Source organism: Python bivittatus, unplaced genomic scaffold, assembly GCF_059951505.1.
Source record: "Python bivittatus isolate LINGU-HERP-01145 unplaced genomic scaffold, Pbiv_v1 ctg000330_np1212, whole genome shotgun sequence".
Lineage (NCBI taxonomy): Eukaryota > Metazoa > Chordata > Lepidosauria > Squamata > Pythonidae > Python > Python bivittatus.
The window spans coordinates 12,758,737-12,777,154 of NW_028277058.1; the positions used below are offsets into that span (position 1 = coordinate 12,758,737).

Below are 18,418 nucleotides of genomic sequence, written 5' to 3' on the forward strand. Positions count from 1 at the left end.
AAAATTACTTGTAGAAGGTTTTTTTTTTTAAGTAGAGTATTTGCATATCAGTTATCAGCTTTTCCCACCCACTTAAAAGACTAGTATATCATCTAAATAGTTGCTTTCAGGACCAGCCCACCAAATGGATAAATAGGTCATTTTGGCTCAGTGGTCATACTTAAGAGGGTTGTTGCATAACTAAGTGTACTTAGCATTAATTGGCTAGAAAGAAGGTATGCTGTGCTTTACCAGTTCAACAGAATGACAAGGCCAGACAATCGAGATAGCAGCAATAGTATGTATGAACATACTTCTTTTTACCTATTCTTTTTTGTTTTCATAGTGGTTTATGCTAACAAGAAAAAAAGCAATTCTTTGTGTAACTGTTGTCATGGAGAAAAGTCAACATTATAGAAACATAACAGAAAATATTTGGCTTGCTGGACAGAATTCCAATTTCTTTCTTACTCCTAGGGAGAATAATATCCTCACTTTGGCCACCAATGCTTTGTGCTGAATTGATTAGGAATGCAAGATATGCACATGCCTAACTTAGCCATGAGTTACTCTGTTAATTTAAATATCCTGTATTTGTGTGATACACTGAAGTATGAGCTAACCCAATGTACTGGGTTTGCAGAACTACTTAAAAGTAGTTGATGCTCAGCGTGTTCTGCAGTGGCTGCTGCTTGCCTGCTAGGAAAGCAAATCTGATCCGTACTATCCCACCTCCAGCTTAAGAAGCAGAGCTCAGGTAAGTTGGCGGTAACTGATTGCTCTTTCTGTAATCAACTTTCTGTATTGCACTGGCAGAGGAAAACGGGGAGGGAGCAAACAGGTATGGCTTGCATTTGTAGGCAAGCATGTGGACCTACTCTTAGTATCTGTAATACCCAGAATGTGCAAAAAAAAAAAGTCTCAAGGAAAGGGGCTTTAGAAGCCATCTATAATTTGCAGGCTTCCTGTCCATTTTCAGAAATAAAAGGGTCACATATGTGAATCCTTCCAGTCTGGAGAAACCCTTCCACTTTATTGAATAACTTCTACTGAAGGAGCAAAGAAGGAAGATCATTTTCAGGTAGTCTTTCTATCATCACATGAATGGGCTTCTTCGATTCAAATAAACACCTGATATTAAAGCTTCCTTCTTCATAAACGTCTTCCCATTAGAGCCGTATTAGTCTAGGGTAGCCAAAAATCAGTCTAACAGCACCTTTTAAGATCTGCAAATTGTATTAAAAGGCCTAAGCTTTTGTGAGTGGCTTCTATTTTAAGTACAGTGACCATATTTTCTTGGAAAAAGTAAAGAACAAACCTGAAAAAGGGGCAAATCTGAAAGAGACCCATAAGGGTAAAAACAAAGACGTTTATGGCTGGTGTGGGTCTTCCGGGCTGTGTGGCCGTGTTCTTGAAGTTTTGTTTCCTAATGTTTCGCCAGCACCTGTGACCAGCATCTTCAGAGTGCAGGAGCACAGACAGGAGCAGTTCTCTCTGTGCCCAGGGTGATGTGACCCTTCTGTGGGTGCTGGCGAAACGTTAGGAAACAAAACTTCAAGAACACGGCCACACAGCCCGGAAGACCCACACCAGCCATCGTATGCCAGCCGTGAAAGCCTTCGACAGTACAAAGAAGTTTATGTTTATAACTCTGCTTTACAAAGGAAAGTTCAAGAGCAAAACCATGAAAATAAATAATTAAATCCAAAGGACAGCTTTCCGAAATAAAGGACGTAAGGTCACTGTAATTATAAGGCACATGCTTCCATAATCTGATGAAGTGAGCTGCAGCTCACGAAGCTTATGCCTTACAGTGAAAGATGTTAATCTTAAAAGGTGCTATGAACCCTTTCTGACTCTTCCCATTGGGTACAGCTGGTCCGCTCTGAGACTTAGACTCAAAAGAACAGCAGCAGCAAGAGGCCTTCGGGCGTGAAGACTACATTTCCCAACAGGCTCCGGGGATGCAGTGGTCACATGACCCTTCCCATTCGCAAACCTACCCTGTCCGCCGTGCCATAGAGACCGCGGCCGCCGCCCCCTTCTGGGGAAACGGAAGGAGGGAGGTCGCGGAGCGCTCGTGCTACCACCATGGAGGTTGAGCCCGGGACCCCTACCCTGCCTCTGCCTCAGCCCCGAGAACAAGAGCGGAAACTGCAGCAGGAGAAGCTCTCCGGGGTGGTAAAGAGCGTCCACCGGCGCCTGCGCAAGAAATACCGGGAAGGTAATAAGGTTCGGGTCTTCTTCGCTCCTTTCTCCCCGCAGGGAAGGGGGTCTTCACCGCGGGACGAGGAGGAACGGAAAAGCAGCAGGCCCTAGCTCGCCTTCCCGTCTCTTTTTTCCCCGACGCTTTGGAAGGGATTTGGGCCTGGGCACCGCCCCCTTTCTTCTCTCAGTCCTGGGACTGGAGGCCAGGGAAAGGAGGAGGGCTGTGGGGCCCTCAGCCTGTGCGAGCGGAAAGGGCCCGCGCCCTCCTCTCGTGTAAAAGTGAGAAGCGGTAGAGGAAAAACAGAAAACTCCGTTTGTGTTGGAGGTGGGGAGGACGTTATAGTTGAGAATTTCCGGAAGATCGATCACTGGATTTGGGTCGGTCAGAATTTGTCAAGGAGGCTGGGCTTCACATTTCGAGGCCATGTCAAAACCACTGATTCTCCTCCCTGTAAAGTGCCTTATTCTAAAGCACGCATTTCTTTCTCTCTGTCTTTCTCTCTCTCTCTCTCTCTTAAGAGTGGCATTAACAGTTGGTGAATCTTTCAAAAAGAACTATCTGGCTAATTTTAGTAGGAGTTTCTTTTATAGGTTGCAAAATCAGAGTGCTGGTACTCCTTCTGAGAAGAGGTAATGAGTCAAAGATCTGGAAAGGGAACTGCAGGGAGTATAAAAACTTGATTCAAGAGCACGGACAAATATACATGTATGTAAAGTTATTGGGCTTGAATACAGGAGTTCAGATTTCATTCTGGCAATCCTGTTTGATTAATCCTAGCTGTCAGTAGAACTGAGAGTGTAACACTTATCCCATAAAAGTTTGACCAATATTTGTTTTAAAGATAGACATTTATCCCAGAATTTTGTGGAGTTGTGGAACAAACCCTTTTGTGTAGTTCAGTTTTATTCTCTATTTGAGGGTATTTCAGCCTGGCCACTTGAAAAAAATCTTAGTGATTTAACTGACAAATTAGGAAGATAGTCTTGAAAGCAGAACAAAAGAATAGTGTAATGTCTATTCTTCCCTTGAACAAATATGAAAATGAGGAAGTTTCTCTTAGTTTCTGAAGCAGTCTTTCACAAGACTGTTCACCATGGCAGTAAAATGGCCAGCCATCTCTTCAGCTTTGAAGCTTCAAAAATTAGCTAGAAATGTATGAGGGCAAAAGAGAAAAAAGGACTAGTGTATACAGTATAAGACCAACTCTGTTGATTCCAGATCCTTATTGTTTTGTTCCCATACTGGAAGTCATTCTTCTCAGCATTAATGTTAAAAGGCATTAATGAATGGCAAGGAGGGGGGCATATCTACTTTGGTAGATGTATTCGATTTTTGGAAAAAAGAGTATTGGTAACCTCAAGGTTAAACTACTGCATTTGCAATGCACTGTTCATGAGACAGCCCTTGAAAACATTCTGCAAACTGTCACTGCCTCAGAATGTGATGGGATGAGTGGGGAGTGGAATTTCAACAATTGCACTGGTTAGCAGTTGCTTTCTGGACCCAATTTAAGGAACAGCCTTTGGTTCCTACCACAGATTCTAACTTTTCCATGACAGGGTCTATATTATGGATTAATTTGTCATTGAAGTTGAGGCTGGCCTTTTTAAAGTTTAGGAGCCAACTTAAAACTGATACTTTAGTCAGGTTTTGAGGAATTTTTATATTGATGGTTTACACTGTTTTAATTAATTGAATAGTTTTAATTGTAAATGCTTAAGAGTTACTGGGATTGGCAGCATATACATGATATACATCAAATAAATGTCACTCAATTTTTTATGAAACCTCTAGCAACAACTTATTCATAAACAGTGTATTTGTAGTGATAGGACTCTGTCGGGATGAAGGTCAGCTAGATAATCTTTTATGCTACCTGATAAACTAATTATTAGGTAACATGTTTATTTTAACTGATTTCCTAGATGAGGTTTGTTCAGTTGTATCTGAAAAATAGTCCCACAATTTAAAATATATTGGCCTTCTGTCATTGTCTTATATTCTATTTGCTTCTTCGTGATATGTTTTGAAAGAGAAAAGATAACAAGCAGGATGGGGTGGGCAGGATTTGTACTTGTGAATAGTTTATAACAGTAGTTGTAAATCTTCTAGATTCATTACTAATGTACGGTCTTTTACATGGTTACTCAAAAATAAGTCTCATTTAATTCAGTAGGCATAATCCAGAGTGAGTTTAAAATTATATCCTTGATACATTTATAGCTACATATAATACATGTTTAAACTTAAATTATATGTAATCACTAATACCTGTAGAGGAGATACATGTATATAAACTCTTGATTAGTGTTTGCATGTAATTTAACATGTAATATAGTTTTTTACTTTGCTAACAAATGAGTAAATATTAAAAACACATGCAATAGCTTTGTTAACAAAGCAGACCTATAAGGGGAAATTATTATATGACGGCTTCAGAGCATTTTAACAATTCTGCTACTGTTACCCTTATTATATAGGGCAAGTATTAACCCTAATAGGAGCCCTAGTTCTGAAATTTCATATTGAAATAAGATGCTGTTTCTTTTTTTCCCATGTTAGGGGCAGAAATCTAAATTTTAAAGATGGCTTTTGATGACTTGTTGAACTAAAATATTCAGAACTTATTTCTATTTATGGATTAAATGAAGGCTCTAAAATATAATCAGAGTTGTTCCACAACTAAATAAATCTTTGGGTGGTATAAATATCACCTATTACTTTTTCCTTTCTGTATGTCTTTTTCTCCGTGGAAGTCCACCAAATGGAGTGCTATAGCCTTCTTGTGTCCACTGGCCAGAATCCTCCCACTGCCCCAAACTATCTCCCTTTCTTCACTGATAGTCAATGACAAGCTGACTGTCAGTGTATGTGGGGAGGCAGGGCTTAGGCAGTGAGTGGGTTCTGGTCACTTGACTTCTGCTACATGCAGAGAGGCAGGTCTGAAGTGGTGAGCAGACTCTGGCCAGCTGAGTGCTGGTACACTTGAGATTTCTGACAGCCTGCTTGGCACCTCAGCCCCTCCTACCTATATACATTAATGGTTAGCTTGCCAGAACAGAGGCTGGTTGCCACCTCAGCATCTGCCTTAAATGGTAATTATATATTTAATTTTGTATTATATGTTTTGGTGCAAAATTTGCATACACAATTATTATTTTACTCATTGAAAAACATGAACTCCTCTGCTCTTAAAGATGAAAACATAGAGAGAGGGTGTTTGTTTAATTGGATGTTCCCCATGCTTTCTGAACATTTTCAGAAAGTTTGACAAACATTGCTATAAATTATCATGTATACTGATAAATATAATACAGTCTAAATTAGCAATAACTACTACTTAAAGAAACTATAAAACATTTCCTTAGAAGTAATTAGTGCCCCATATACATTGCAAGATTCTTCTATGGACTCTGATAGGGTTTCCCAGCAACTGGTGTTCATGGTAAAAGCTCCTTGCCATTTCTATCCACTAATTTCTGCAACTATGTAAATTCAGGATAGGCTTATTTTAGTGCCATATCTTTGGAAGCTGAAATAAGTGATTATATGATTTCATAGAATTTTTTTTCTCACAGATATTTGCTATAAGTAGTAGGTACTTAAAATCAACCCAGTCATTGTCTTCTATAAGCTTCTCTGATATTTATTACTGATCCTGAGATTCTAATGCAGGGCTGCAGAAACAGTTTGTTTTCTGTATCTATTTGTTGTCATCTAGCAGTCGTCTGGAATTTTTGCAGCCCAGATCTGATAGCCCTATGCTAATGTGGAAAAACTTAAACCAAAAAGAGAAGTTCTCATCTTGTGTTTTGACAATACTTTTAGCTTTGCAAGCCTGAGGCAGAGCTGAGAATGGAAAATTTCTGTTTATTATATAGTTCCGTAACTCATTGGTGATCTGATCTTTTTAAGCAAGAGGAGGTGAGTATAGCTGCTTAACTGCAAACATATGAGTCTTCCATTGGGTGTATTAGGTCATTAAGTTAATCAACTGAAGTAACTTTTTCCAAATAATGTAACTATGAAGATGGCAAAGGAATGCAGTACATTTATTGCCTTTGAAAAGAAGTAGTAAAAATAAATAATGGCAGTCTTGAATCCTAACAAGCACATGCAACAGGTATTTTCTGAAGTTGTCATTATTACAGGGACACTGTAGCAGTGTTTTTGTAAGATTTTCTTGTCTGGTATTGCTTGCTTTGGGTTGGGTTGCTAGATTTATTTTTTTACACATAAATCAGTAGTATTTAGAATCTTACTGATTTGAGTTATTTGCTGGTAGAAATGTTGCAGATTCTTTCAGTGCTGAATCTGTATTTTTATTGAAACTATGTAATAGTTAAAGTGGAAGTAGTAGTTGCCACTTTATAATGTAAATTGTATATTAATGAGGGGTTTTTGTCACTCAACAAATTTGACTTCTGGCTTTTTATAAGTTTCATCTGGTGATAGTCTGTCTTTCCATTTTCTCTATATACTTCTACACTGTCTTTATGGAAACTTGTTGCTACAAATGAGTTTATTAAGTTGCCTAACAAATAGCATTACTCCTAAGATTATAGTGTATACAAAGATATAATTTGCATATAAACCATGTTTACACTTGATAGCTTCTTTCTGTTAAATACATTGAAGTGAATAGGTTCAGAGATTTGATATTAATGGTAACGTGAACTTTCTGAAAAGTTTTTGGTAATTTTCCACTTCCTGAAATGATGGAAAACTTGATGTTTGTTTCACTCCATGGAAATAAACAAAACTAAAATGTCATGCTAACTTTTGGTGTTACAGTTATTTGCCAAAAGCAGATGAAGAAAAATACTTCATTCATAGGAGAAAAACACGTTGTTTAAATGTTCCGTTCAAACCAGTTCAGTTCTTGGAATTTATCTGAATATATACAAATATCTTTACATATAAATCAATAGCATACACTTCTCTGAAAGTTGACATTTTAAGGTAGAAAATTAGCTACTGAAAAATCTTCTCATTTTAACTTATCAAAAGCTGCATAAACACTTAATTCGTTTTAACTAGTATTCTAACTTTATTTTTCTTGTGGTCATTCTTTCGATTACTAATCAGTTTTATAAAACAGGACATTTTAAAGTGGAAAATATTGCTCCACATAACTGAATATTCATACTGGCCTACTTACTTTTCTGGAAATTTAAATTTGATAATATTTTAAACTAGATATACAATTACACACAAATAATCAGAGCTGAAGATAGTAGTTTAGAGAACATGTAGTTCGCTTATCCTTCACAAGGGTCTTGTCCTGACACTGTCCTTTATGAAGTGGCTGTGCATGCCCTCTCAGGGCCAGGGACAATTTTTGAAGCAGTTGCCCAAGCCTTGCAAAAGATTCAGCTGCTTTAATGATTGGGGTTATTATTAAGAACTGGGGTTCTTTGGCCTTTGAGTAGTTGAGAGAACAACACCTCCCTGACATCAAAGACAAATTTGTAGAACACAAGGTTATCAATGGCTACTAGTTATGATAATTTAATGGTACCATTAGAATCAGAGGTGGAATGACTCTAAAACAGGGTTGTTCAAAGTGTTCAAAAGAGATACTTCACAAGGTACAACAGATAAATGAAACAACTCTCTTTGAACTACTCAAAGGCCAAAGAACCCCAGTTTCTGACAGAGAGTGGCTGTAGAAAAATTCACTTGAAGTGAGAGTCCAAATGGGAAAAAATGTGCCAACCCCCTTGGAACTTCTTAGTAAAAGGAAGTACCACTAGGGAAAAGGAGTATGAAAGTGACAGAGCAGGATTTTAAAAAGAGTGGGTTATTATTACAGAGTCTTTGTTAACATGTCTTTTCTGCATAAATGTTCTGGCTTTATATTTTATTGCCTGTACAGTAAATTTCTACAGGTCAAACCAAATGTGCCATTCTCTTTTACAGGTCTTTGGGGAAATGTATATATGTTAAATGAAAGGGGTTAAGTGGGATCTTGATAGAGTCCAAAATGCTGTCATCAGCAAGGTTTTAGGGAATAGGGTAGAGAAGGAATTAGTTTATCACTAGAGTAAAGCTATAAGGTAACTAATTTGACCAGCCTGGCTCCCTGCCAACAAATCTTGTATTGGCATGCTGACATCCCCTTTTTGTGGTCCTGTTAGCACAGAATGGATAAAAGAATTCATTCATGATATGATCATGGATGAAAGAGGTTACCTGGTTTACATAACTGAGAACAGGCTAGTAGACGCAGTCTTGACCCAGTTCTGCCAGGCCACGTACTTAATATAGGACCAGCGTATGCCAGAAGGAAGGGGAACAGGATTGCATTTATTTGTCAGAATCTCTCTCTCTCATCTGTCTGAGGTTTGGAACTTTGCTGCCCATCTTTCCTGTCAAAGGCAGTTGTCAAAATGGTCTTGGAGAAACTTAGTACAGTTTTTCTGGAAACTTCCATATCAACATTAAGGCTGACAACTAATTCAATTGTGCCATGACAACCATGGATTATTGGGGCAGGGGGAAAAGGAACAGATTAGAAGTGAATGGCTAATTCATAGTATGATCATTACTCCATTTGGATGAAAAGATCATTACTGGTGAAATTTTAACTATCAGGGGACCAGTTAAGATTTACCCTTGGAGACGTATGAAATCTGAGGACTTAATTAACATTCTCAGATAATACGTTGGTAGTTCACAGCACTGGACCTACAGTGGTACAGTGAGCAGACAATGGATGTTGATGCTATTGTTCCTGAGTACCTCTCCAATTACAGGTTGCCTAGAATGCTCTTTTGGTTTACTGAAGAACTGTGTGCAGTATAGCAAAAATCATTAGATTGCTAGAACAAAGCTTGTAATGAATATGACTAACCACAAGTCAGAACACTTCCGTCTATAATGTTGCAGTGATAGCAACCAAAAGTGTTTATTTCTCTGCCATCATTACATCTTCAGAAAGCAACCCAGCAAAACCTCCTTGGGTGGTAGATTACTGCTCAAAGTTAGTCCTGAGGCAGCATATCATTTAGCAGTCTACTGCAATATATTTGTGAAGCATTTTGAAGATTAAAATCATCCACATCTGCTCTAAATTGGCCCACAAAATTACTGCACATAAGTTCATGTGAGCATTAACTAATTAACTTGTTATTGTGGCCGGATTGTTATTGGGAAGGATAAGCAAACTACCTTTTCTCTAATAATTTGCTCAGTATGACTGTTAAGATCTAGTAGGGAGGGTCTAACATGGCTGTGTTTTTTTAAACTGTAGGGTCACCGCCAAGAGTGACAGTCATTGATTTCTGTTGGGCTTCATTGTGCTTAATTAGTGACAGTCCCATAGGTTTCTTTTTTCTTCTTCCAGTATCTACATGAAGCACTTGGGCGTGGTAGTTCAGATATTTGATATCACTATGCTTATGGTATCTCCTCTTTCCATCTCAGTTAGGAGAAGTTGTGCAGGTACTGTACTTAACAGTTGCCTGAAGACTGAGAAAGTGGGTGCAATCAGGAAACTGAAGCTGAATTCATATGGAAATACTATAAATAGGTAGTTCTGAGGCCTGGGAATTAAAAAGGTGGCCTGTTTTGGACAATATAGCATATTCCTTTTGAAGGAATTAATGCAGAGCGAGGGGTTCTCCTTACCTGCAGTCTCTGACTTGATGCATTAGGGACTTCAGAGACAAGGAGGGCCTGTACCTACACTTAGCTAGTTTGCCAGATAAGACCTTATTTGGATTGCGATAGCCTAGCCTCAGTTTTCCATGTCCCTAAAACTTCAGAACTGGATTACTGCAATATACTCTACACGGGATTATCCTTGAAGATTATCTGGAAGCGACAACTGATGTCATGCAGCATCTGAATTGTTAAGCTGGGCAACTAACATGGAACCACTGGAAAAACACTGCCCTTACTTGTTTATGGAATATCAGGCCCAGTTTAAGAAACTAACTTTCATCTATAACACTCTAAATGTTTGAAGAATCAAATATTTTTTTAAAAATTGTTCTCCCAATACCACCCAACTCCTGCATTGAAATCAGGTGGGGCCCAGTTTGTCTTTTTACTAAAGGGTTCAATTCACAGTGTGATGATAAGGAGTAGGGCCTTCAAGATGGCAGTCCCAATTATGAAACTTGTTCCTGTGTCTCCACACTCTGTTCTTTTAATCAACAGCTGAAGGCATTCAGTTGGCTATAGTGAACAATTGTTTCTGCTTCTTAGATTTGTTAATGAACTTTGTTTTATTTTTCATACTTACTTTGTAAAGAATATTTTATTTGTTTTGTTAAAATTTTTTCTATTTTTTTACTGCTATGTGGGCCTCACTGGGGGAAATAGATAAAAATCTAAATAATACTTTCTTTTAAGTGGGTGGCCCCATCTGTACACATACACAGACATGTGTGTGTGTGTGTAGGATGATTCTCTCACACACATGCAGAGAGAGACACGCTGTTCAATGAAACCTATTGCTTCATGGTGCTCCTACTTTGTTGAGTCCGCCAGTTTTGGTTGGTTGTAGGTGAAGGCCAAAATGAGCTGTGGCAGTCTGCCATGTCAAGTTACTTGTGAGTGCCCTGAAGTAACTGCTCCTGATCACAGGCCTGAGAAATAGTGCCTTAGCTGAATCTGAGATTCTGCTTCCTTACTATGCAGTCATCAGTGTCAATTGCACCAGTGCGATGAAAAGTTTTATGACATGGTGGTTAGAAAGTAATAGTTTGTTGTATTAATAATTTGGTATGTGCAGTTTGCCTGCTAAGTCAGCAAAACAAGTAGAAATTTTTGATTAGGGAATTACATATCTTTTACCAGGCATGGGAGAGAAGTGTGAAGGAATGACATCTATTTTTCAAATTTCTTCACTTCAGAAATCATGGCACAAGATGTTTCAGGCATGAACAATCGGAAAGGGAAGCACTATCACAGGGAAAGTCCTTTTTAGAGCTGATGTCCTGATGGATATATTCTTATCCTCAAGTAAGCCAGGGAAGGGGTAGAATTCTATGGATCAGTTGTTTTATAACATCACATTACATAGTGAGTTTTGTTAAGTAGGAAATGTATAGGGATATACTGTATCCTATCTCATTGTGGTTTCTTTCACAGTGAAGTTTTAATAGCTGCTCCCATATGATGTGTGTATGTGTTTTGTTTTTTTGTTTTTGTTTTGTTTTTTTAGTGGGTGACTTTGATAAAATATGGCGAGAACATTGTGAGGATGAAGAAACTCTCTATGAATATGCTGAGGCAATGAAAAACCTGGCGGATAATCACTGGGCTAAAACTTGTGAAGGAGAAGGTCGCATTGAATGGTGCTGCAGGTAAATCTTTACATAGTCTAATGAAAGGAGATGCTATATATTATTGAAAATGTTTCTCTCACAGGCTTTTTGGAAGATACTGGGAGTGCTATAAATTTCCAGTTTGGTGGGATGCATTTTGCAGCCTGAGAATATGGAAAAGATGCTTGAAGAGGTCCAACCATCCACCTATATTCTTAACCCATGCCTGTCTTAATTGTTTTTAATCAAGCTGAAAGGGATGGACTGAATGGGTCCAGAAGGTCATCAGTACCTGATAGACAAAAGTCTATCTGTAATGAAGTAGAAATTTGTGAGACACTCTTGAGGAAAGCCTCACTGGACCTAAACGTTAATAACAACTATCAATCAACTGTGAATTTTCTGTTTTTAGCCTTATATCAAGAGAATGATAATAATCCAGTTCTAAGCATTCTTGAATAAAATAGATTATTTTTACCAGACATAAATTGTAAAAAAAAATATGATACCCTCTGAACCTTTTTTTTACTATATTGTCCCACTTCTTGGCTTTTGGTTTTACTTGCTTGAGTGTTGAAATTCTAAATATATAGGGAGTATCAGATTGCCTACTCCTGATCAAAACTCAATACAGTATGTATTAGGCTTAGGTTCAGCACAAAACAAACTTAGTAGAGATATCTTTATTTGGAGAGAGATTGGGATACTGTGATAATGTTGATTTTCTGTAAACTTTTGGCAGCTTTCAGTACCAATGACTATTAATCCAGTTCTGTGGGCTAGGATTGAAAGCCATGAGGATTCAGTTTTACTTGCAAAGTTGGTTTCAAAAGTAATTTGGAACTTGTGCTTTATCTTGTGGCACTGGATATGTGATGTCCCACAGGATCCCATACAATATTGTCCTCCATGTTTTCTAATATGTATTCAAAGCCATTAGCAAAACTATGAACTCTTTGGCATAGGCATAGGAATTCTGTGGTCTTCACCTTGCAATCATATGAAAGAGTCTTCATTTCGGAACTGACAGTTTGATCATTGTTTTTAATTCCTAGATGAAATAGGAAACATAAGTGTTTTCTAGATAGAATAACTTGCCATAGAAAATAGTGCTGAAGATGCAGGATGCAGGAAAGAAAAATAATGAAGGATGAAGTGGAACAGAGGGGAAATGGTGAGGTACATGCAATTCTACAGGTCTGCATGGATCATTGGAAGAATTGCACACTCCTGAACAGTTTCTGCAGTTATTTTAACATTTAGCTTAAATCCATTTAATTTTATATGCTTTCCGATGAAGTGTAATTAGTTTAAATTATACTATCTTAATATGGAATAATTATTGTGTTTTAAATCCCATATACCATAGAAACATGTTTTTTTAAAAAAGCTGTCTTTGCCTTTCTGCCTTAAGTGTATCCAGGGAATATTTTCAAAATGGTGGAAAACGGAAGGCACTGGAAAAAGATGAGAAAAGAGCAGCTCTTGCTACTAAAAGCATTCAAACTGCAAGTGTTCATCCAAGTTCAAAAATGGAGGTTTCTACTGATAATTCAAGCCTTAGTTCTGTATTGGATGAGTAAGTGTCTAATGTGATTATGAGTAGGTAGTTAATTTTTGTATAATATTTTGAATTTATTAATTTGGATAAATAATAGGACTCTTAAGTATTACTGTGCTTGATACATTGGTTAATTGTGTGATGTAGCTTTCCTGTTTAAAACCAGTGTGATTTAAATGCAACTGACTTATACAACCAGTTACTCTTTCTTGTTAGGAGCAGGTTGTATAGCTCTCTAACAACAATAAAAATATTGCCACTATCAAACTAAATTTTTCAGAGTTCATTGGGGAAAACCATGACAGTTAAAACTGGTATAAATTAGGATAGATACATCTTTCATAAACTATGGCTACATAGTAATGTATTGTACAGAATTAAAATATCCCAAATTAAGCAGTCAAGTTAGATGAAAAATATAAAATAGGCTTTTTTGTTAGTACTCATTGTATAGGCATAATATGTATTTTAATTGCTGTATACATTAGAACTTGGAAAATACAGATTTTCTTGTTACATACACAGCAGCTAGATCTGGTGCCATATTGCCAAATGTGTATCTCGTGAGCCAGAAGTTCACTGAATGTTCCATATCTTTCAAAATTTGACATGTTGTATAATCTATTGTTTAAATAAAAACTCAGTTCAAACATTACCTCACTGAGTACCTACAAGATCAAAAAGGTTCAATTATTTCTATGCAGATCTTACTCATGAATTTCCATGATTAAGGTTGTGGGGTTTTGGAGATAGATTTCATTTTTTTTTCTTCCGTTTAGATTGCTACATCCTTCAGGAAAGATAAGATTACTTGATGTTGGCAGCTGTTTTAATCCATTTTTGAAGTTTGAAGAGTTTTTGACTGTTGGTATTGATATTGTCCCAGCTGTTGAGGTATGAAATAATAACAGTGCAACTTGTCCAAAAAGTAGATAATAAAATCATAAAATGTATTATTTATATAATGGTTGTTTCTTTTATTAGGAAAAAAACTAAAATAATAATGTATGTATCTCTTACAATTGCCTTTTGATTAATATCTTCCAGAGTGCTTTTTATGTAGAGAGAAAGTGCATATATTAATAAATAGTTAAGTGTAAAGTATGGACAACTTCAGCTTTACTATAGTATATCTAAGCTCATTGCTTGGGGTATAGTATGGTTAAAGCTCGAGTATTCACTTATGTGCCATATACTTTGGATTCAATTACTGGATTTAGCTATATATTCTGGATTATTATTTTCAGTTTCGTAGTTCATTGTTTCTCATATTTCATAAAGTATAGTATTTTGGAGGGAGGGCCAAGGTCCATAATTAACAAATTGGTCTGCTTACAGAACAAGACTTTCTGTTTTACTCTTCCCCTTCCAGGTCCCTCTCCTCCCCCCACAAATCTCTACTCTGTAGAATCTCAGAGGCTCCAGAGCAGATTTTGAAAGTATAGCAGGGTTGAGGAAGAAATTGCTCCCCTCTCAGTTCTGTTCACAAACAACAGTAACCAAAATCCATTCATAAAATATGTATTTTATTACATATCCCTTTTTCTTCATATAGACAAAAACACACATACGTTACCTAAAACCAATGCATGCTGCTTGCTTAACTTGAAAAATAGTATACCCAGATAAAAATGTAATCGATCAACTAAAAGTTCTATTATTGATTTTAAGAATTCTTTAACTGAGTCATCATCTTACTTACTCGTACACCCATATATCACTGCATTTGTATTTCTTCCCCCAGAGTGTCTACAAATGTGACTTTTTAAACCTTCAGATTCATCAGCCTCTTCAGCTTGCCCAAGATGCCATTGATGCTTTTTTGAAACAGTTGAAGAATCCTATTGATTCCCTGCCTGGAGAACTGTTTCATGTTGTGGTCTTTTCCCTCCTCCTTTCTTATTTCCCTTCACCCTATCAACGATGGATATGTTGCAAAAAGGCCCATGAACTACTTGTATTAAATGGATTGCTTCTTATTATCACTCCTGACTCTTCCCATCAGAATCGCCACGCTATGATGATGAAAAGTTGGAAAATTGCTATAGAATCTTTAGGTTTTAAACGTTTCAAATACTCAAAGTTTTCTCATATGCATTTGATGGCCTTTAGGAAAATCTCACTGAAAACAACAAGTGACTTGGTGAGCAGGAACTATCCAGGGATGCTATACATTCCCCAGGATTTCAACACTGTGGAAGAGGAAGAATTTTCTAATAATTCCTGCTATATCCGATCAGATGTTGAAGATGAACAACTGGCCTGTAGCTTCATGGAGCTTCCAGATGCTCCTTATGACTCAGATTCTGGGGAAAGCCAGGCTAGCTCTATACCCTTCTATGAACTAGAAGATCCTATATTGCTTTTAAGTTAATGTAACAATTAAAATCTGCTTCAGAGTCCAAATTCCTTTTCCTGTAAAACTAATTTTGCTAAATCGACATCTGCTCTGCACATGAAGCATTTACAAAAAAGGAAATGCTAAAGGTTTTGAAAACTATTACTATTTTTTTGTACTTACAAATTTTAAAATGTATTCTTGTATTGAAAAATTAACGTGTTTTATGCAGAATGGCTCATGCCATAGCATGAACAGGGTTTACTTAGTAATATTCTAGAAAGGTACCATCCCCTTCCAGTGCTGTGAACTGTGATTCTGCATTCTATGCTGATGTGCCCTGGTTTGATACTTTTAATCCTTTTGGTTGGGATTCGTGATAGCATTTCTCAAAGGTTTGCACAAAAAGAGATGATATGCACTGTTAAATGTCTAAGAAATATGTTTAGAAAGCTTTGTTAGCCTTGAACTTGAACAAAAAAAAGTTTTGCTTGAGTTAATGTTGATCTGGTGAATGGAAATAACTGCAAAATGACTTCACTTAAGTTGTATTTGCAACTGGAGCACTTTCACAAAATACAGATCCTATTACCCTTACGATTCCTGGAATGAAATATAATACACATGAGCATAAACAGGTTTTTTAAATTACCTCACAACTAGTGTTCTTGCCATTGTTTTGATTACACCGCTTTACCAAACTTTCTGAATCAAACTACTTAAGTAGGAAAACTAGATAACATTGCTGATGTTTTATAACTTGATAGTTAAAGCAATGAGAATATATGGAATTGGGTCTGATCCTAAGCATATATAAACATTTTTAGGGAATGGGAGAAAATAGAAGATTGTTGCCTACTTCTATGTCTAGATGCCAGACTAGATAGCTAATCTGCATTAGAATATGAAGTTCAAAAGTTAATATTAATTTCATTCATTCTAGTTAAAAATGAAGTATAATAGATTTTGTTTTAAGAACAACCCCAGCATTTCTGTTCTTAACTGCCCCAGAATAGTTACATTCAAATAGCTAAGGATCACTTCCTGACTTCATAACTGACTAAATGCATTTATGTTTGCTATCTGAATGAGGATGCAGCCAATATATTTTGGGATATATAAATCAACAGCTAAAAGAAAAAATAGTTTTACAGTTTCAGAAATGGTAGTATTAATATTGACCAGCCATTTCAGGAATGTCACTGCACAGTTTGAAAGAAAAGTGTTTATGGAGGGTTTTTTAAAAAAATTACAATGCTTTACCACTAATTTTTTGCACTGAAGTTTCACAACTGACTTTTTACCTTGTGATTTGCTTTTTACCTTGTGTGTTGAGTAATCCATGGTATAGTATTGCTTTGCATATAATGTATTTTTAAAAGTTCATAAATATTCAAATTGCAGTACTGATAGTAACCATACTAAATTTATCCTAGTGTGTATAAATTGTATAATGTGAAATAAATCAGTTTCGTGGGACAGAGATAGACACAGTAGTATCTTAGGCAAGACAGGTAAGGCTAGGTTACCAAATCTGCCCCTTCTAATGTCACCTATTTTAAAAAATAATATGTCTTTTGGCCTTAGCCTTAGGCAGTTAACTTGGAAATATTCTCTCCAATTCCCCCCAAAATCTTTTTATATACCATTCCCAGGCTCAAGTATTATTCTCACAGCAACACTGAAAGTAACTGCTATTAAATGGTAGAAATGCTAGCATTGCTAGAAACCAATCTTGGTGCAGAAAATTAGTGTACTTCCCCTTACACCAGTATTACAAATCCAGCTTTTCATCCTATCTTCTATAAGTTTGTGATAAAAAAATCACACTTTTGAATTTTGTTAATCCTTATCTAAATGCATTCACTAGTGAAACATGAACTAAATAAATAAAGGACAGTGATTTCCAGCTCCTAAGTCAGATTGGCAAACCACTTACCCCACAGATAAAGCAAAAGTGGGGTATGGATGAGCTACATTTGTGAAAATGGTGCTAGAAAGCTTGCAGCCGATATTCCACATCTAAGCAACTTTTCAAATGGCCTTTGAACAAAACTATTTACCGGTCAGGCAAAAGTTGCCTTCTAGTTAAAGATTCCTTTTAACTAGAATTAAAAAGCTTTCTCCTTTTAGTATTGTTGGAATAGTTTAAAAATATGTTAGCTTTATCCCTCTTCCCATAATAATATTGTTTCCTGTTTACGTATCCAGAATATGCATGATGTACTGTTTAATTAGCAAAAAGGTCTCAAAACTCCATAGTATGATGCATTTATGTTGTGTGTATGTATGTGGTAATGTCATTGTTTTCCAACTCATTCTGATGCCTAATCCAGGTCAAGATATACGTAGATGAAATAGCTTCATGTTTGAAGGGTAGATATTGGCCAGTAATACCTGGTGGCTTGGTGAAAAGTATGTTGTTTTTCCTGAATGTTTGTAGGTATGGTGATATTTTAAATTACTTACTATGTTTTACTGGATATATTTTGACTGGATATACAAATTTCAAGACAGCTGTGTAGATTTGTCAGACTTTCCAAAATCCTAGGGTTAACAAGGAAGATACCCTTTCCAAGTATACCACAAAATGTCGCTTTTTTTCTTTAAGTTCTCAGAGAGAGCACATCAGGAGAAATGTATCATATCAACAGTTTAACTGAGTAGTGTTGATATACACTATTTCATTCAGTTTGCCTTGAATGATCAAGAAAGCAAAACTGCCATTATTACATTAGTAATAGAGAATTAGAGAATATAAAATAATATTTTATAACAAAAGCCATAATAGTGCTTGGTTATATTTATACACAATCTTGAGAGCAACTGTTTATATAGATCAGTAATAACATAATGCCAAAAAAGGGATTTCTCCCATATCAACCAAATAATACCTTGCTCTGGAAGACACTGAGTTAACACATTCTGTGGCTTGCTTTGTTGGTTGTACCCTGGTTTTTGGTTTTTAAATCTGTTTACAGTTTAATGTAATGTTGGAATCGAGCCAATTGTAGCTTATTCAACAACTGAGATTAAACTGGCTTGTTACACTA

General features: G+C 36.6%; 1 protein-coding gene and 1 long non-coding RNA gene across 5 annotated transcripts in view; one reads left to right on the plus strand and one right to left on the minus strand.

The window, feature by feature from the left end:
* LOC112540885 (uncharacterized) overlaps positions 1 to 2,363 on the minus strand; it is a 26,276-nt gene extending 23,913 nt beyond the window's left edge. The window contains exon 1 of one of the 2 annotated variants that reach the window (XR_003084927.2): positions 2,197 to 2,363. This is a non-coding gene — a long non-coding RNA (uncharacterized LOC112540885). Of the gene's footprint in view, positions 1 to 1,982; positions 2,115 to 2,196 lie in introns of those variants that run through there. The other variant, XR_015796380.1, reaches the window with a different exon arrangement.
* SAMTOR (S-adenosylmethionine sensor upstream of mTORC1) lies at positions 2,071 to 18,418 on the plus strand. Of its 3 annotated transcripts, none has more exons than XM_007430297.4 (5): positions 2,071 to 2,203; positions 11,364 to 11,505; positions 12,881 to 13,045; positions 13,807 to 13,921; positions 14,772 to 18,418. In XM_007430297.4, the coding sequence occupies exons 1-5, from the start codon at positions 2,071 to 2,073 to the stop codon at positions 15,399 to 15,401; spliced, it is 1,185 nt and encodes a 394-aa protein (XP_007430359.1). In that variant the 3' UTR covers positions 15,402 to 18,418. The 3 variants fall into 3 exon arrangements, with proteins under 3 accessions (XP_007430359.1, XP_025023745.1, XP_025023744.1); XM_025167977.2 differs by having other exon boundaries at positions 2,078 to 2,211; XM_025167976.2 differs by lacking the exon at positions 2,071 to 2,203 and adding an exon at positions 8,301 to 11,161.